The 21,266-nt window shown below is 42.2% G+C and overlaps 1 protein-coding gene across 3 annotated transcripts in view; it reads left to right on the top strand.

Moving 5' to 3' along the window:
• Positions 1-4,468: 4,468 nt before the first annotated feature.
• Positions 4,469-21,266, top strand: part of SMCHD1 (structural maintenance of chromosomes flexible hinge domain containing 1) — a 190,011-nt gene continuing 173,213 nt past the window's right edge. Inside the window, exon 1 of one of the 3 annotated variants that reach the window (XM_064294699.1) lies at positions 4,469-4,675. In XM_064294699.1, the coding sequence (XP_064150769.1) occupies positions 4,490-4,675 (186 nt within the window). In that variant the 5' untranslated portion in view covers positions 4,469-4,489. The remainder of the gene's footprint in view (positions 4,676-21,266) is intronic. The other 2 variants (XM_064294697.1, XM_064294698.1) reach the window with 2 other exon arrangements.

Genomic DNA, 21,266 nt, shown 5'->3' with positions numbered 1-21,266 from the left:
TCAAATCCACCAGGTGCTCCTTGGAAACCGTATGGGGCAGTTCTAGCTGTCCTACAGGGTTGCTATAGGGTCATTAAGAGTTGGGATTCACTCGATGGCATCGGGTTTGTTTGTTTTTTTTTAATAGAAAAGGAGCCCTGGTGGCATAACGGTTAAGTGCTCAGCTGCTAACCAAAGGTTGGAGTTTCGAATCCACCCAGCGGCTCCACAGGAGAAAGACTTGGCCATCTGCTTCCGTAAAGGTCTCAGCCTAGGTAACCCACCCTATAGGGCAATTCTACTCAGTCATATGGGGTTGCTATGAGTCAGAATTGACTTCATGGCACCTAACAACAATAGAGGAGAACTCAGGTGCTGTAGTCAACAGTCTCAGCTAACTGCCAGACATATAGTGAGGCCACGATGGACTCCAGCCCCAGGCAAGCTGCCAGAAGACTGCAGCTATATAAGGTATGTCAGGTGAAATCAGCAGAAGAACTGACCTGCTGAGCTCAGCCCAAATTGAACAATCATGAGCAAATAAATGGTTCCAGTTTTAAATGACTAAGTGTTGGGGGTGGTTTGTTATGCAGTGAATGAAAATAAAAATTGAGTGTTGGTTGAAGATAAGTAAATGCAGAATGAGGACTGGGTCATTTCAAACACTAACTTTGTTTACATGTGATAAAATATAAAAAAAAAATTCATCATCTTTCTCTTTCTTTTGAGAACAAAAGTGACTGATAACTGGCAAACGGTCCTGAGAGGGCTTCAGACTGCCATACCATGGTATAAGAGACTGATTCAGACTTGAAATCTCTACAAGAGGTACACATCAATGTTTTCACCAATGTTGCTGTTAGCTCCTGTTGAGTTGGCCCGATTCATGACAACTTCATGCAAAATGGGAGGAAATGCTGCCTGGTCCTGTGTGGTTGGGGATAGGACCATTGTGATCCATATGGTTTTCACTGGCTGATTTTTGTAAGTAGATCACCAGGCCTTTCTTCCTAGTCCATCTTAGTCTGAAAGCTCTGCTGAAACCTGTTCAGCCTCATAGCAACATGCAAGCCTTCACTGACAGGAAGTGGCTGCACGTGGCTGCACATGAAGTGCATCGGCAGGGAATGGAACCCGGGTCTCTTGCACGGAAGGTGAGCATTCTATCGCTGAACCACCAATGCCTTGTTTTCACCAACAGCTGCCCACAACATTGCAATGCACTTCTCTGGCAGCATTTTGGATCTCTCCTCTTAGTAATCATCCTCAAATCTTTTCTGAAAACATGAAAAGTATTTATATCCACGTATTTGCATAATTTGGAATTACAGAAAAAGGAGAAATTGCCAATGATGAACCTCTCCCTCTAGTACCAGTTTTCTGAAATTGAAAAGCAATTCATCTTGCCATTAATGAAGAATTAGAAAAATAATCTGTGTTATCCCTAAGTCATTTAAATCAAACACTATTACATAATGGAATAGAATGAAAAATTCACACACGTTTGAAAAGTTAAACATGAGAGTTAAAAGAAATTCCGTAGAAGTCAGGTCATTCTGATCTCCTCCTTCCTCCATGTTCTCCTTAGGAACATAGATGACATATGACCACAACCTACTTCTTCCCAATTTTATCCTCCACTTCTACTGCTCCATTCTCCCCACTTCCACCCCTACTATCTATGTTCCCCGAACACCACCACGCATGCTTCACACTTTTGCTCACATCATGTGTTCTACCTGTAATATCTTTTATGTCTACACACACACACACACACACACGATTCTCACATCTTGATATGAACAAGCAAATCTAAGCTTCTAGTGTTTATGAGTCTATCCATCCGATAACTAACCATGATGGTTTTGACATATCTAGTAAAACAGAATATATACTAAATATTATTCAAACTTTTTGAAGAATCGAAAAAGTCATCAATCTGCTTTGACTTAGTGAATTTACATGTCATCGGTAGCACAGCAGTTAAAGTGATCGACTGCTAACTGAAAGGTCTTCGGTTCGAAACCACCAGCTGCTTCACAGGACAAAGTTATGCCAATCTGTTTACATACAGATTTACAGCCTTGAAAAACCTATGGGGTTGCTATGAGTTGGCATTACTCGATAGCAGTGGGTTTGAGTCATAAAGGTTGGCAAGAATCCCTGGTAACACAGTGGTTAAGTGCTCAGCTACTAACTGAAAGACTGTCAGTTAGAAGCCACGAGCCGCTCCATGCGATAAAAACGTGGCAGTCTGCTTCCATAAAGATTACAGCCTTGGAAACCCTATAGGGAAGTTCTACTTTGTTCTATAGAGTTGCTGTGAGTCTGAATCGATTTGATGGCAATGGGTTATAAAGTTTGGCAGTTTGAACTCACCCAGGGGTACCACACACTGTAGAAATGGCCTGGTCATCTGCTTCCATTAAGTATATTAGAGCTAAGAAAACCCTATGGAACAGTTCTACTCTATAACACCTGGGGTTGCCATGAGTCACAATTGACTCCATGGCAACTAACAACAACAAAGTACTATGAATTCACTAAATATGACTTTTAAGAATCGAAAAGTAAATGACTAAATAAACTTAGTCCTTCAACAATGATAATAGTTTTTGTTGGTGAGTTAGGGCACTACACACCCATGAGAAGGGTATTCAATAAAATTCACTCCCTGATAATGATGAATAAACCACGAAATAAGTAAGTCAAGAAACCAAACGACATATTGCATTGGGCAAATCTGCAGCAAAAGACCTCTTTAAAGTGTTAAAAAGCAAAGATGTCACTCTGAGGACTAAACATGTGCCTGACCCAAGCCATGGTGTTTTCAATTACCTCATATGAAAGCGAAAGCTGGGCAATGACTAAAGACGAATGAAAAAGAATTGATGTCTTTGAATTATGGTGTTGGCAAGGGATACTGAATATACCATGGGCTGCCAGAGCCCTGGTGGTGCAGTGGTTAAGAGCTCTGCTGCTAACCCAAAGGTTGGTAGTTCAAACCCGCCAGCTGCTCCGCGGGAGGAAGATATGGCAGTCTGCTCCTATATTTACAGCCTTGGAAACTCTACGGAGCTGTTCTACGCTGTCCTGTAGGGTTGCTATGAGTCAGAATCCACTGGAAGGCAATAGGTGTTTTTTTTTTTTTTTTTTGCTAGAAGAAAAAACAATCAGTCTTGCATGCTCCTTAAAAGTAAGAATGGTGAGACTTGTCTCATTTACTTTGGACATGTTATCAGGAGAGGCCAGTCCCTGGAGAAGGACATCATGCTTGGTAGAGTGTCAGAGAAAAAGAGAAAGACCCTCAAGGAGATGGACTGACACAGTGGCTGCAACAATGGGCTCAAACAATAGCAACAATGGCGTAGGACCAGGCAGTGTTTCCTTCGTTACAGGTAGAGTTGCTGTGAGTGGGAACCGACTTGACGGTCCTATCTAACAACGATAAATAAAGAAAGCTTTTTTACTGACAGAGTACCATGAGCGAAGTATTTTACATATGTTATCTAATTAACCCCTAATAATTCGTTGCCTGTTGTTATTCCCAATTCCGATTCACAGCCATGTGGCCGCGATGGAAGGGTTGGAACGTGAGGCGCTCCTGGGCCTGGAACTTGGCTTGTCAGTGCTGGGGACACCCGGAGAGGCAGTGAATGGGGCTGCAGTGACGTCACAAGGTCTCGAGTTCGACGTTCTCTGGGACCAGCTTTGCCTTGGGGGCCGGTACTCGGGTCCACAGAGAATTAGGCAAGCGGGCAGAGACGTGCTCGCGGCGGGGAGGTTGCACCTGCGAGGCCCGCGGGCCTGACGCCTCCCGCCGCCGCGTCCACGCGAGCTGCCGCGCGGAGGGCGCCACAGTGGCTTCGGCTGCGCTGCTGGGCGCTCGAGGTCAGACTGGCTCGGCTGAGGTCGGGGCGAGGCGGGAGGCAGCAGACCCTCTCGGCCAAGAGAAGGCCGCCCAGGTGCACGGCGGCTGCTGCGACTGGCTCGCCCGACGCTGCTGTGGTGGACGACCCAGAGGCGCAGGCGCCCGGAGGCCCCGCGCTTCCCTTCAACTCCGCGAGGCCCCGCCCCCGCCCGCCCGCCCGCGCGGCCTGCCCTGCCGCCCCGCCTCCTCGCCGGCGCTGTCCGCGCCTCTTCCTCCTGCGCCACAGTCCCGGGTGGAGGTGGCCCTGTGGCGGGTGGCGCTGCGAGCTCGCGTGGGCGGCGGCGGGCGCGAGGGCTCGGCCCGGGGAGAGTGCGCCGCGCGTCCTCGCCTCCCCGAGAGCGGTGGGCCGCGGAAGTGACGTGAGTCCGGGCCGCAGCGCGTTTGAATCGGTTCCCGGGTGATCCTCGCGCCGCCGCTGCTCGGCCGCCGCCGCCGAGGAGAGAGCTGCGTCCCGCGCGGACCGAGGCCTGGAGCCGCCGCGGGCGCTGGGGCTGGGGGCGCCGCGCTGAGCCCGCGCTTCGGCCCTGAGCACGGCGGCGGCCGGCGTCCGCACTGCTGTCTTTTCTCCTTTCCTCCAATATGGCAGCGGCGGGTGGCGGCAGGCCCGGCGGGCCCTCGGCGGGGGCCGGAGCGGGCAGCGGGGGCGACGGCTACAGGACCGTGTACTTGTTTGACCGGCGCGAGAAGGAGTCGGAGCTCGGCGAGCGGGCGCTGCAGGTCGGGGAAAGCTCGGACTACTCGCGCTTCCGCGCCTGTGTGTGTCAGGTAAGGAAGGGTGCGATGGGGGGGCGTGTGGGGAGTTGGCGTGGGAGGGTGACGAGAAGCCCAAGTGGCTCACCGAGGGCAATAAACCTGTCACCCGGGTCTGGCCCTGCGACCCGGTTGCAGCACCAGCCGAGCTGCGGCTTCCCTCTGGGGTGCCCGCCAGGCCCGAGGTCCGGCGGCAGGAAGGCTGAGGCGCGTCGGGGCGCCGGCCCCGAGCGTAGAGCGGCTCCTCTCGGTGCTCCCGTCGCCCGGCGCTTTTAGGTCCTGCCGCCCACGGTTTGATACCTCGGGTTTAATTGGATGGCGCTCGTGGAGTTTATCTTCCTGTGGGTAAAGCCACTTGTGCCTGCCTCTAGTCTAACTTTTTAAAACAGAGCGGAGTTACGCCCGATGTCTGTGTTGTGAGTGATGCAGACCTTGGCGCCGATTTGCTCCAGGTTCGTTAAGTGATGCTGTAATTTACCGGGTCGTCCTGTCAGGAAGGTGCGAGACGGGCCCTGACAGGGTCCTTCCGCGGCGAAAACGCTTGTCCGACTTAGCTACACCGGTGGGCTGCGCCTGTGGTTTTCTGAACCTAACCCTTGCACCAAGGTTCTTGAACTAACTCGGCTGGTATCCATGGGTTACTGTGGAACGCCAAAGAAAGCACATGCCGCCTGTTATAGTAGTTTGCTGTAAAAAGTAATGAGTATGTATGAAGACCTGCTTTAAACTGAGAAGTATTTTATAGATATGAGGTGATATTTTTGCCTGAGCTTTAAATAACGAATATTTTCATGCCCTCAGTTAACTGTAAGAGATACTTTTTAAGCTATGAGGAGCATTTATTTGGCTTCCAAGGAAAAAAGAATTTTGTTTGAAACAGTTTTTTGCCTTGAGTAGGCTGATTGGTTTAGAAATGTTGTGTGCAGTTGCTGAAATAATTAAAATTAACATCCGTAGAATAAAAGCAATTTGAGAGTAAGGACTTTTGTTATGTTCACAGCTGTATTTCCCATGTCTAGAACCGGGCTTGGCACCTAGTAAATGTCCAAATTCCAATACATAAATGAGTGAAGTCAAAAACCTACCAGCTCTGAAGTTCATTCGTGTGCCTGGGTGTAGTAGATTCCCATGTGTTTAAAAAATGAATAAACCAGTACTCATCTTTTTTTGTTGTATGTTTTGTATTCAAAGCTATCTCATTAAAAGGAAATTCTTTGTTTTTAATTTTTTAGTTTATCTTATTTTTTTGTTGTTGTTGAAAATACACACAATAGAACATAACACCAACAATTTGTACATGTACAATTCAGGGATATTGATTACATTCTTCAAATGTGTGACCATTCTCACCCTTCTTTTCCAAATTGTTCTGTGTCCGTTAACATAAACTCACTGTCCCCTAAGCTTCCTGTCTAACCTTTCAAGTTGCTGTTGTGAATTGGATCCCATGTAGATATTTCTTAAAAGAGCATGATGCTCAAGGCAGACATCTTTTACTAGTTAAGCCAAGCAATTGTTTGGTTTTAAGACTTCAGGGGATATTTTTGGTTTAAGGTTTAAAAATTATCTCAGGGCAGTAGTTGCAGGGGTTCATCCAACCTCACTGGCTCCAGATATTCTCTTCTACATTTCCCCCTTATGATTAGAATTCTTCTATAGACTTTTTCATCAAAACTTTCAATAATGATAGCTGGGCACTGTCCGATTCTTGTTTCGTGGCAAGGGAGGCAGTTAGCCACACATTCTATATCCTTTTTTATTCCCGAGGCTCCTTCTACCTGTGTTACACCGGGAGAATAGAGACCTTGGATGGCCACTTCAAACCTTTGAGACCCCAGACACTATGCAACAAACAAGGAGGTAGAACAGAAGCAGTAAACACAATATTAGGCCAGTTAACTGGAATGTCTCATGAAACTATGACCCTAAGTCTTCAACCAAGGAACCAAATCCCAGGAAGTGTTTGGTTGTACATAGCAGCCTCTGCAGCTAGCTGCTCTTTTTTTATTGTTGAAAATGTATCTGTCACACACGTGGCCAATTCAGTTTTTTACAGGTGTACAACTTATGGACATCAGTACATTATCAGCTATCCAACCATTATCCTTAATCAGCATGAATTTTCCATCACCATAAACAGAAACTTAGTGCTCCAGAAGCAATAAGTTCCTCTTTTGCCTCTCTGGCCTCTGGTAACTACCAATAAACTTTGGTCTGTATATATTTGCCCCCCTTTTTTTTTTTTTTTAAATATAAGTAACATAAAATATTTGTACTTCTGTGATTGACTTATTTCAACTCAGCATAATGTCTTTTTTGGCTGAGTATTATTATTCCATTGTATGTTACGTATGTTTATCTGATCATCCGTTGCTGAGCATTTAGCATGTTTCCACCTTTTGGCTATTGGGAATAGTGCTGCAGTGAACAATGACGTACGTATATCTGTTCAAATCGGTGGTTTCAAGTCCCTTGGGTGTATTCCTAGGAGTGGAATTACTGGGTCATATTGTAGTTCTGTTTTTAGTTTTTTGAGGAACCTCTGCACTGCTTTCCACAAAGGCTGTACCATTTTGCATTCCCATCAGCAGTGGATAAGGGTTTCAGTTTCCCCACATCCTCGCCAACATTTGTTATTTTCTATTCTTTTTATCTTAGCCATCATAGTGGGAGTGAAATAGTGTCTTATTGTGGTTTTGGTTTGAATCTCTGATGATTAATGACATTGAGCATCTTTTCATTGTTTGGTGGCCATTCGACTATCATCCTCTTTGGTACAATGTCTCTTCAAGTTGTTTGCCCAGTTTTTTTAATTAGATCATTTGTCTTTTTATTGGAAAAGTTATATATATATATATATATATATATATATATAGGTTAATAGATTGTTATGGGATATATGGTTTCTGAAGATAATCTCTCAATTGGTAACTTGTTTTTCCACTTTTTTGGTAAAGTCTTCTGATGAACAAAGTTGATGAAGTCCCATTTGTTTGTTTTGTCTTTTACTGTTTGTGCTTTTGTTATTATACCGGATAACCCATTGTTAAAAGTAAGTCCTGACCAGCCTTTCTCCCCTCTATTTTCCTCGTAAGAATTTTATAGTTTTAGTTTTCACATTTAGGTTCTTAATGCACTTTGAATTTGTCTTTGTGTATGGAGTGAGACATGAATCTTATTTAATTTTTCTACATGTGAAAATCCTAAAGGGAAATTCTTTATATTATTTTTCTCGTAAAAATATCAGCACATTAAAGAAAATATGGAGTGAGAGCGAAAAATATAACTTTTTATATAACTTCTGTTACCACTTGGGCATACTTTTTGCAACCTTAACCTCCCCTTGTTGAAATAGCTGTGGTAAGTGTTTTATATTCTGTTTCTTTCCTAATATTGTCAGAAGTATTTTTCTATTTTAGTCCAGTCTTGATAATCGAAGTTTGATGGTTGGTTTAATGCCACTGTTTACATGTTTATATAGCCAGATCTCTCCTTTTTGTTTACATTTACATAAATACTTGTTAATGCTATGATGAACATCTTTAAATACATAACCTTTTGTGTCTTTATTGTTGTTTGTGTAGTAGAGAATCTTAGTTTTCTAGATCAAAGACCAGAAACATCTTTAAAGTTCTTGATACAGATTTTCAAAAAGTTTGTTTTAGCTTACCCTCCTTTATAATATCACTCTTTCCCCCCATCTCTCCTGTATGATTGTCATAGTAATTCTTTATATAGATAGGACAGGTATTGTTGTTAGTTGTCAAGTGTGGTGGCCCCATGTGTGCAGAATAGAACTGCTTCATAGGATTTTTAAGACTGTGACCTTTTTGAAACAGATCATCAGGCCTGTCTTTCAAGGTGCCTATGAGTAGATTTTCAAAATGTCAACCTTTTGTCATGTAGTCTAGAGCTTGACTGCACCACTCAGGGACTGTCTGGATATTATTAGCTTCATATTAAAGAAGTGGATACTTGGTCTTGGAAATGGTTATTTGACCAAATCAAACAGATAGTAAATGTCAGATTAGGATTAAAACCCAGAACCCATGTGTTATGGATTGAATTGTGTCCCCTAAAAATAATGTGTTGTAAATCTCTATGTCTGTGGTTATAATCCCATTTGTGAATTTGTTGTCTTTATTATGTTAGTGAGATAGGATTAGTACAGGGTGTGTCTTGAGTCCACCTCTTTGGTGATATAAAAGAGTAAAAACAAGCAAGAATCTGATTAGAGATGGAGTGAGATAGATACCAAGACACATGGAGATCTCCAAGGAACCAAAAGCAGAAGCTGAGGCGGCAGGGTCAAGATGGCGGAGTTATCAGATGCTTCCTGTGGTCCGTCTTACAACAAAGACCTGGAAAAACAAGTTAATTGATTATATATGATGATCTAGGAGCCCTGAACATCAAAAACAAAGTTGAGGAGCAGGACTGGGCGGCAGGGGAAGGAAGAGACAGTTCAGAAGTGGTGAGGATTTGCCATACCTGACTTGGCCGGCACCCTACAGCCTGGACCGGGTGGCGTGCATGGGTTTGAGGCAAGCAGTAGCACTTGGGACGAGTTTTCCACACCTGGAGAAACTGAGCTGCGGAGAGCCTGCTCAAGCCTCCGGAACCAGGGAGAAGTGGTGCTCCACCAGCAAAAAATAAGTGCAAGCATCTAACCTACCACATGGGATCAAAAAAACCCTTCCTGCCTCCCATTTACCCACTCCCTCCCTGCTCTGCTCCAGTCCAGGTCCAGATTCAATGATGGCTATGTGCACTGGACCAGAAGTGGGACCTGTCATGAGCCCCGAGCCATTCTCCTGGCTTTGGAGAAGGAACAAATTAACAAACAGGAAAAAATAATCTGCCGGCTCCCCTAAGTCGGGGACTCAGGACAGACACAGCCCCTTTGCCTAGGCACAGGCATAAGGAGTCCATGGACTTTGAATGCCTTTCACCCCTGCCTAGACCTGTGTGGGCCAATTTCAACAGCGTAGGCCATCATTAGCACAGTACCACAGGGTATATACCTGAAGCCTATTTTGAACTGTAGCAGCTAAGGAGGGGTGGCAGGTTTGTGACATTTGGCACTGCTCTGCCCATTAAGCTGGGTCCTCACCTACCCACATCAGGGCCTGAGGACTGGTGGCTCAACCCACTCCACTGAGCCACCCACAACAGGGGTCTGAGACTAAGTGGTACCTCCCAGTTCTTCCAGCCAACAGCATTGGGTGCCCAAAGTCTGTCTGCGAAACCCACTCACCTACGTGCTCTAGGAAGCAGGGACACACCTTCCACCCAGGCACTCAGGGACAGCCATCAGCCCCCTGCCTTGCTCAGCACATAACCACCTACTGCAGCCAGATACCTGTGCCTACTACAATCACTCCTACGTAGCCCTGCCTGTCTAGGACTATAGGTAAGAGCCTGTATCACACAGTTGATGACTGATAACCTGGGCACCTGAGCCAAATGCACACAAGAAAAGTAAACAGGCCCCTGGGCTAACATACCTAGTAACAGCTCCTATTACCTGGTACCAGGACATGGGAGCTTCAAAGACGCCAGTAGTCAAAGTAGCTTACATGACCGGCCTATTTGGGTGTATCAGAGCAAAACAAAACAAGAAGCTAGGCTGCAGTAAGCAAACATTAAACATAAATAAATGATAAACAAACAAACAAAATAATTTATTGATGACATGGAAACCCTGGTGGCGTAGTGGTTAAGTGCTACGGCTGCTAACCAAGAGGTCGGCAGTTCTAATCCGCCAGGCACTCCTTGGAAGCTCTATGGTGCAGTTCTATTCTGTCCTATAGGGTCACTATGAGTCGGAATCGACTTGATGGCAGTGGGTTTGGTTTTGGGTTATTGATGACTTAGAGACAACCGTCAATATCAAGTCACATAAAGAGGCAGACCACGATGGCTTCAGCAAGCGACCAAAACAAAGACCCAGGAAACCTCCTGGAGGAAGATAAGGTCTTGGAGTTACCGTAGGTAGAATTCAAAAGATTAATATACAGAGCTCTTCAAGGCAAAACGCAGACCAAACCAAGAAACAGCAATTTAAGAATGTTATGCAAGAGCATAATGAAAAGAATCCATAGAGAGACAACAAACAGAAATCCAAAAGATTAACAATAATATTTCAGAATTAAACAATAGAAAGTCATAGGAGCAGAATTGAAGCAATGGAAGTCAGAATTAGTGAGATTGAAGATAAAGCACTTGACAGCAATTTATTTGAGGAAAAATACAGATAAAAGAATTAAAAAAAATGAAGAAACCCTAAGAATTAGGTGGGACTTTAAAAAAAAATTTTTTTTTTTTTTAATCAAGAGAAATAACTTAAAAGTGATTGGAGTACCAGAACACGGGGGAGATAACAGAAAATACAGAGAGAATTACTGAAGACTTGTGGCGGAACACTTCCCTGATACCATGAAAAATGAGAATATATCTCTCCAAGAAGTTCCTTGAATCCCACACAGGGTGGATCCTAAAAGAATGTCACCGAGACACATTATAATTAAACTTGCCAAAATTAAAGATAAAGAGAATTTTAAGAGCAGCAAGGGATAAATGAAAAATTGTCTACGAAGGAGAGTCAGTAAGACTAAGCTCAGACTACTCAGCAGAAGCCATGCAGGCAAGAAGGCAGTGGGATGACATATATAAAGCCTTAAAGGAAGAAATTGCCAGCCAAGAAATAATATCCAGCAAAATTGTCTCTCAAATATGGTGGTGAAATTAGGGCATTTCTAGATAAACAGAAGTTTAGGGAATTTGTAAAAACCAAACCAAAATTACAAGAAGTACTAAACGGAGTCCTCTGGTTAGAAAGTCAGTAACATTAGATAACAATTCAAGACTAGAACACAGGACAGAACAACCAGGTATCAACCTAGATAGGGAAGTCACAAAAATAAATCAAAGCTAAATCATAGAAAATAGAGAAACAGAGATGTCAATATGTAAATGATAACAACATTAAAACAAAAGGGACTAAATATTGTAGTCAGAACTTTCATAAGGAGAGGAAGTCAAGGTGATATCAAGAAATAAAAGATTTGTTTAAACGTGGAAAAATAGAGGTAAATATTAAGGATACTAAAAATCCTTTACACATCAAAATAAAAAAGAAAAACATAAAGACTCAGCAAATACAAAACAAACAAAAATGAAAGAGATAAAAAGAAAATACATAAAGAAAAACAACTCAGCACAGAAAATTAAGTGGAACAAAGAAACTGAACAACACACACACTCAAAATACATCAAATGACAGCACTAAACTCCTGCCTGTCAATAATTATGCTGAATGCAAGTGGACTAAATGCACCAATAGAGAGAGAGAGAGTGGCAGAATGGATTAAAAAAACACGACCTGGCTATATGCTGCCTACAAGAGACACGCCTTAGACTCAAAGAAACAAGTGAACTAAAATGCAAAGGGTGGAAAAAAATATATCAGGCAAACAACAATCAAAAAAGAACAGGAGTGGCAACATTAATCTCTGACAAAATAGGCTTTAAAGTAAAATTCACCACAAAGGATAAGGAAGGACACTATATAATGATTAAAGGGTCAGTACACTGGGAGAACATAACCATAACAAATATTTATGCACCCAGTGACAGGGCTCCAAAATATATAGCAGAAATCCTAACAGCACTGAAAAGAGAAATAGATAGCTCCGCTATAATAGTAGGAGACTTCAACACACCATTTTTGGTGAAGGACAAAACATCCAGAAAGAAGCTCAGTGAAGACACAGCAGATCTAAATGCCACAGTCAAATAACTTGATCTCATAAAGGTATACAGAACACTCCATCCGACAGCAGCCAAGTATACTTTCTTGTCCAGCGCACATGGAACATTCTCTAGAATAGACCATATATTAGGCCACAAAGCAGGCCTTAACAGAATCTAAAACACTGAAATATTACAAAGCATCCTTTCTGATCATAAAGCCATAAAAGTAGAAATCAATAACAGAAAAAGCAAGAAAAAAATCAAACACATGGAAACTGAACAACATCTTGCTCAAAAACAACTGGGTTATAGAAGAAATCAAGGACAGAATAAAGAAATGCACAGAATCAAATGAGAATGACAACACATTCTACCAGAACGTTTGGAACACAGCAAAAGCAGTGCTCAGAGGTCAGTTTATAGCAATAAGTGCACACATCCAAAAAGAAGAATGGGCCAAAATCAAAACATTAACCCTACAACTCGAACAAATAGCAGCAAAAGAAACCCACAGGGACCAGAAGAAAGGAAATAATAAAAATTAGAGCAGAAATAAATGAAATAGAGAACAGAAAAACAATTGAAAGAGTTAACAAGACCAAAAACTGGTTCTTTGAAAAGATCAACAAAATCGATAAACCATTGGCCAAACTGACAGAAGAAAAACAGCAGAGGAAGCAAATAACCTGAATATAAAATGAGGTGGGTGATATCACAACAGACCTAACTGAAATTAAAAGAATCATAACAGAATAGTATGAAAAATTGTACTACAACACATTTGAAAACCTGGACAAATTTCTAGAAACACACTACCTACCTAAAGTAACACAAACAGGTAGAACAGCTAAACAATCCTATAACAAAAGAAGAGATTGAAGAGGCAATTAAAAAACTCCCAACAACAACAAAAAACCCTGGCCCTGACAGCTTCACTGGAGAATCCTACCAAACTCACAGAGGAGAGTTAACACCAGTGTTCCTAAAGGTATTTCAGAGCACAGAAAAGGATGGAATAATCCCAAGTTCATTCTGTGACTCCAGCAAAACCTTGTGTCATGGATTGAATTACGTCACCCAAAAAATGTGTCTCTTAGTTTGGCTTGGCCATGATTTCCACTATCGTTTGGTTGTCCTCCATTTAGTGATTGTAATTTTATGTTAAAGAGGATTAGGGTGGGACTTTAACACCATTACCTAGGTCATGTTTCCTGATCCAGTGTAAAGGGAGTTTCCTTGGGGTGTGGCCTGTACCACCTTTCATCTCTCAAGAGATAAAAAGGAAAGGGAAGTAAGCAGAGAGTTGGGAACCTCAGACCACCAACAAAGCAGCACCTGGAGCAGAGTATGTCCTTTGGATCCCGGGGTCCCAGTGGCTGAGAAGCTTTTTGACCAGGAGGAGATTGAGGACAAGGAACTTCCTCCAGAGCTGACAGAGAAATTATTCCCCTGGAGCTAATGCCCTGAATTTGGTCTTTTAGCCTACTTTACTGTGAAGAAATAAATTTCTCTTTGTTAAAACCATCCACTTGTGGTATTTCTGTTATAGCAGCACTACATAGCTAAGACACCCTGTTACCAGAACCAGGTAAAGACAGCACAAAAAAAGGAAAATTACATACTAGTATCCCTCATGAATGTAGGTATAAAAATCCTCAACAAAATTCTAGCCAATAGAATACAACCATATATCAAAAAAATAATTCACCATGAACACGTGGAGTTCATACCAGGTATGCAGGGATGGTTGAATATTACAAAAACAGTCAAGGTTTTTGACATAAATAAAACAAAAGATAAGAACCATGTGATCTTACCAATTGATGCAGAAAAGGCATTAGACAAAGTCCAACACCCATTCATGATAAAAACTCTCAGCAAAACAGGAAGAGAAGGAAAATTCCTCAACACGATAAAAGGCATTTATACAAAGCCTAAAGCCAACATCATCCTAAATGGAAACAGTCGGAAAGCATTCCCCTTGAGGATGGAAACCAGACAAGGATGTCCTTTATCACTACTCTTATTCAGCATTGTGCTGGAGGTCCTAGCCAGAGCAGTAAGGCAAGAAAAAGAAATAAAGGGCATCCAGATTGGTAAAGAAAAAGTAAAAGTATCCCTATTTGCAGATAATATGATCTTATACATTGAAAACTGCAAAGAATCCACAAGAAAACTACTAGAACTAGTACAAGATTTCAGCAAGGTATCAGGTTAAAGGATAAATATACAAAAATCAGTTGGATTCCTCTACACCAACAAAGAGAACGTCAAAGAAGAAATCACCAAATCAATACCATTTTCATTAGCCCCCAAGAAGAAAAAATACTTAGGAGTAAATCTAACCAGAGACATGAAAGACCTATACAAAGTAAACTACAAGACGCTACTGCAGGAAACCAAAAGAGATCTACATAAGTGGAAAAACGTACCTTGCTCATGGATAGGAAGACTCAACATTGTGAAAATGTCAGTTCTACCCAAAGTGATCTACAGATACAATGGAATCCTGATCCAGATTACAAGGAAATTTTTTAACGAGATGGAGAAACAAATTACCAACTTTATATGGAAAGGGAAGAGGGCTTAGATAAATAACGCATTACTGAAGAAGGGCAGAGTGGGAGGCCTCATACTACCTGATTTTAGAATCTTTGATGCTGCCACAGTAGTCATAACAGCCTGGTACTGGTACAACAACAGATATGTAGACCACCTGAATAGAATTGAGAATCCAGATGTAAATTCATCCACCTGTGAGCAGCTGGCATTTGACAAAGGCCAAAAATCTGTTAAATGAGGAAAGACAGTCTCTTTAAGAAATGGTGCAGTAATTCCGATCCAGATTCTAACGAATTTTTTAATGAGATGGAGAAACAAATCGCCAACTTCATATGGAAGGGAAAGAGGCCCCGGATAAGTAAAGCGTTACTGAAAAAGAAGAACAAAGTGGGAGGCCTCACACTATCTGATTTTAGAACATGTTATACTCCCTCAGTAGTCAGAACAGCCTGGTACTGGTACAACAACAGATACATAGACCAATGGAACAGAATTAAGAATCCGGACATAAATCCATCCACATATGAGCAGCTGATATTTGACAAAGGCCCCAAAACAGTTAAATGGGAAAAAGACAGTCTTTTTAACAAATGGTGCTGGCATAACTGGATATCCATCTGCAAATAAACGAAACAAGACCCATACCTCACACCGTGCATAAAAACCAACTCAAAATGGATGAAAGACCTAAATGTAAAATCTGAAATGATAAAGATCATGGAAGAAAAAATGCAGACAATGCCAGGAGCCCTAATACATGGCATAAATGGAATACAAAATGTTACCAACAAGACACAAACACCAGAAGAGAAGCTGTATAACTGGGAGCTCCTAAAAATCAAACACCTATGTCTATTCAAAGACTTCACCAAAAGGGTAAAAAGATTACCTACAGACTGGGAAGAAGTTTATAGCTATGATATTTCTGATCAGCAAAATCTGTATGATACTGCAAAAATTCAACAACAAAAAGACAAATAACCCAATTAAGAAATGGGCAAAGGATATGAACAGGCACTTCACCAAAGAAGACATTCAGGCAGCTAATGAATACATGAGGAAATGCTCACGATCATTAGCCATTAGACAAAATGCAAATCAAAACTACAATGAGATACCATCTCACTCCCACAAGGCTGGCGTTAATCCAAAAAGTACAAAATAATAAATGTTGGAGAGAGAGTGGGGAGACGAACAAGTGCTTATACACTGCTAGTGGGAATGTAAATTGGTACAACCACTTTGGAAATCCATTTGGCACTTCCTTTTTAAAAAGCTAGAAATAGAACTACCATAAGGTCCAGCAGCAGTCCTGCTCCTTGGAATGTATCCTAGAGAAATAAGAGCCTTTTCAAGAACAGATGTATCCATACCAATGTTCACTGCAGCACTGTTTACATTAGCAAAAATATGGTAGCAACCAAGGTGCCTGTCAATTGATGAATCGATAGATAAATTATGGTATAGTCATGCAATGGAATATTATGCAATAAAGAACAATGATGAATACATGAAACATTTCATAACATGGAGGAACCTGGAAGGCATTATGCTGAGTGATAAGGACAAATATTGTATGAGACCACTATTATAAGAACTTAAGGCATAGTTTAAACACAGAAGAAGCTATTTTTTGATGGTTATGAGGGTGTTGAGGGGAGAGAGAGAGAGAGGAGTATTCACTAATTAGACAGTAGAAAAGAACTATTTTAGGTGAGGGGAAAGACAACATGCAGTACAGGAGCAGTCAGCACAACTGGACTAAACCAATAGCAAGAAGTTTTCTTAATAAACCAAACACTTCAAAGGCCAGAGTAGCAGGGGCGGAGGTCTGGGGACCATGGTTTCAGGGAACATCTAGGCCAATTGGCATAATAAAATCTATTAAGAAAACATTCCGCATCCCACTTTGGTGAGTGGCGCCTGGGGTCTTAAACGCTAGCAAGTGGCCACGTAAGATGCATCAATTGGTCTCAACCCACATGGAGCAAAGGAGAATGAAGAACACCAAAGATACAAGGTAATTATGATCCCAAGAGACAGAAAGGGCCATAGAAATCAGAGACTACATCAGCCTGAGACCAGAAGAACTAGATGGCGCCCGGCTACAACCGATGACTGCCCTGACAGGGAACACAACAGAGAATCTCTGATGGATCAGGAGAGCAGTGGGATATAGACTTCAGATTCTCGTAAAAAGACCAGATTTAATGGTGTGACTGAGACTAGAATGACCCTGGAGGTCATGGTCCCCAGAACTTCTGTTAGCCCAGGACAGGAAGCATTCTGAACGCTAACTCTTCAGACAGGGATTGGACTGGACAATAAGATAGAAAAATGATACTGGTGAGGAATAATCTTCTTGGCTCAAGTAGACACGTGAGACACAACGTAGGCAGCTCCTGTCTGGAGAGGAGATGGGAAGGCACGGGGGACAGAAGCTGGCTGAATGGACACGGGGAGTACAGGGTGGCGAGTGTGCTGTCTCATTAGCGGAGAGCAGCTAGGCGTATATAGCAAGGTGTATATAAATTTTTGTATGAGAGACTGACTTGATTTGTAAACTTTCACTTAAAGCACAAAGAAGATTAAAAAAGAAATGGTGCTGACACAACTTTATGTCCATCTGCAAAAAAAAAAAAGACCCATACCTCACACCATATGCAAAAACTAATTAAAAATGGATCAAAGTCCTAAATATAAAACGAGAAAGATCATGAAAGAAAAAATAGGGACAATGCTAGGAACCCTAATACCTGGTATAAACAAACAGAACACAAAACATAACTAACAATGTACAAACACCAGTAGAGAAGCTAGGTAAGTGGGAGCTCCTAAAAATCAAACACTTAAGCTTATCTAAAGACTTCACCAAAAGAGCAAAAAGGCATCCTACAGACTGGGGAGAGTTTTTTGACTACGACATATCCAGTAAGGGTCTAATCTGTAAAATCTATATGATACTGCAAAACCTCAACAACAAAAAGACAAATTGCCTGATTAAAAAAAAAAAGAAAGAAATAATATGAACGGGCAATTAACCAAAGAAGACATTTAGGTTGCTAACAAATACATGAGGAAATGCTCAGCATCATTAGCTATTAGAGAAATACAAATCAGAACTGCAGTGAGATACCTTCTCACACCAATAAGGTTAATCCAAAAAACAAAATAATAAATGTTGGAGAGGTTGTGGAGAGACTGGAACACTTATACGCTGCTGATGGGAATGTAAAATGGTACAACCATTTTGGAAATCGATGTGACGATTCATTAAAAATCTAGAAGTACTATACCATGCAGCAGTCCTACTCCTTGGAATATATCCTAGAGAAGTAAGAGCTGTCACATAAATAGATATATGCTCTCCCATGTGCATTGCAACACTGTTCACAGTAGAAAAAAGATGGAAACAACCTAGGTGCCCATCAACAGATTGAATGGAGAAACCAATTATGGCATATTCACACAATGGACTGCTATGCAATGATAAAGAACAATGGTGAATCCACAAATCATCTCACAACATTGATGAATCTGGAAGGCATTATGCTAAGTGAAATTAGTCAATTGCAAAAAGACAAATATTGTCTGAGAATGGTTTTATAAAAACTCAAAAGGTTTTAAACACAGAAGAAAACATTCTTTGATAATTATGAGGGTTGTGAGGAAGGGAGAGGTGAATTCACTAGGTAGTAGACAAGAATTATTTTAGGTGAAAGAAAGGACAACACACAGTGTAGGGGAATTTAGCACCACTGAACGAAACCAAAACTAAGAAGTTTCCTGAACACAACCAAACACTTAGAGGGACAGAGTAGGAGGGGCAGGGACCTGGGGACCATGGTTTTGGGGGGACATCTAGGTCACTTGGCATAACAAAGTTTATTAAGAAAATGTTCTCCATCCCACTTCGGTGAGTGGTGTCTGGGGTTTTAAAAGCTTGTGAGTGGCCATCTAAGATGCGTCAATTGGTCCCAACCCACCTGGAGCAAAGGGAAATGAAGAACACCAAAGACACAAGGAAAATACTAGCTCAAGAGACAAAGGGGCACACATAAACCAGAGTCTCCATCAGCCTGAGACCAGAAGAACTAGAAGTTGTCCGGCTACCACCAAAGACTGCACTGACAGGGAACACAACAGAGAGTCCCTGATGGAGCAGGAGAAAAGTGTGGTGCAGAACTCAAATTCACGTAGAGAGACCAGAGTTAATGGTCTGACTGAGAGTAGAAGAACCCCAGAAGACATGGCCCCTGGACTCTGTTAACCCAGAACTGAAAACATTCCCGAACCCAACTCTTCAAAGATTAAACTGGAGTGTAAAACAAAATATTGCTCATAAAGCGTGTGTTTTTTAGTTCAAGTAGATACATGAGACTGTATGGGCAGCTCCTGTCCAGAGGTGGGATGACAAGGCAGAAAGGGATAGGAACTGTTTGAATGGACCCAGGAAACCCGAGGTGGGAAGGGGGAGTGTGCTGTCACATTATAGGGATTGCAACTAGGGTCACATAACAATATGTGTGTAAAGTTTTGCATGAGAAATTAACTTGAATTGTAAACTTTCACCTAAAGCATGGTTAAAAAAAGAAAAGCAGAAGCTGGAGAGAGCCCACAGAGAGAAACATTCTTCCCTGAGAGCTGGTACCCTGAATTCAGACTTCTAGCCTCCTAAACTGTGAGAAAATAAAATTCTGTTTGTTAAAGCCATCCACATTTGATATTTCTATTATATCAGCACTAGATGGATGAGACAGAATTTGGTGCTGGAGGACCGGGGTGCTCCTCTAAGAGATACTTAAAATGTGGAAGTGGTTTTGGAATTGGGTAGAGGCTGGAAGAGTTTGAAGCTGCCTAATAGTATGATCTTGGCTGCTAACCAAAAGATCGGTAGCTCAGATCCACCAGCCACTCCTTGGAAACCCTATGCTGTTGTTGTTAGGTGCCGTCGAGCTGGTTCCGACTCATAGTGACCCCATGCACAACAGAACGAAACACTGCCCGGTCCTGCGCCATCCTTACAATTGTTGTTATGCTTGAGCTCATTGTTGCAGCCACCTTGTCGATCCACCTAGTTGTCGATCCACCTCGTTGAGGGTCTTCCGCTTTTCCGCTGACCCTGTACTCTGCCAAGCATGATGTCCTCTTCCAGGAACTGATCCCTCCTGACAACATGTCCAAAGTATGTAAGATGCAGTTTTGCCATCCTTGCCTCTAAGGAGCATTCTGGCTGTAATTCGTCTAAGACAGATTTGTTCATTCTTTTGGCAGTCCATGGTATATTCAGTTTTCTTCGCCAACACCACAATTCAAAGGCGTCAACTCTTCTTCGGTTCTCCTTATTCATTGTCCAGCTTTCACGTGCATATGATGTGATTGAAAATACCATGCTTGGGTCAGGCGCACCTTAGTCTTCAGGGTGACATCTTTGCTCTTCAGCACTTCGGAGAGGTCCTTTGCAGCAGATACGCCCAATGCAATGCGTCTTTTGATTTCTTGACTGCTGCTTCCAAGTAAAGTGAAATCCTTGACAACTTCAAACTTTTCTCCGTTTATCATGATGTTGCTTATTGGTCCAGTTGTGAGGATTTTTGTTTTCTTTTTGTTGAGGTGCAATCCATACTGAAGGCTGTGGTCTTTGACCTTCATTAGTAGGTGCTTCAAGTCCTCTTCACTTTCAGCAAGCAAGGTTCTGTCATCTGCATGACACAGGTTGTTAATGAGTCTTCCTCCAATCCTGATGCCCCGTTCTTCTTCATATAGTCCAGCTTCTCAGATTATTTGTTCAGCATACGGATTAAATAGGTATGGTGAAAGAATACAACCCTGACGCACACCTCTCCTGACTTTAAACCGATCAGTATCCCCTTGTTCTGTCCAAGCAACTGCCTCTTGATCTATGTAAAGATTCCTCCTGAGCACAATTAAGTGTTCTGGAATTCCCATTCTTCTCAGTGTTATCCATAGTTTGTTATGACCCACACAGCCAAATGCCTTTGCATAGTCAATGAAACACAGGTAAACATCCTTCTGGTATCCTCTGCTTTCAGCCAGGATCCATCTGACATCCCTGGTTCCACGTCCTCTTCTGAAACCGGCCTGAATTTCTGGCAGTTCTCTGTCGATATACTGCTGCAGCTGTTTTTGAGTGATCTTCAGCAAAATTTTGCTTGCATGTGATATTAATGATATAGTTGTATAATTTCCACATTTGGTTGGATCGCCTTTCTTGGGAATAGGCATAAATATGGATCTCTTCCAGTCAGTTGGCCAGGAAGATGTCTTC

Source organism: Loxodonta africana, chromosome 11 (genome assembly GCF_030014295.1).
Source record: "Loxodonta africana isolate mLoxAfr1 chromosome 11, mLoxAfr1.hap2, whole genome shotgun sequence".
Taxonomy (NCBI): Eukaryota; Metazoa; Chordata; class Mammalia; order Proboscidea; family Elephantidae; genus Loxodonta; species Loxodonta africana.
Note: the sequence above shows the minus strand (reverse complement) of the source record. Positions and strands in the feature narration are given on the sequence as shown.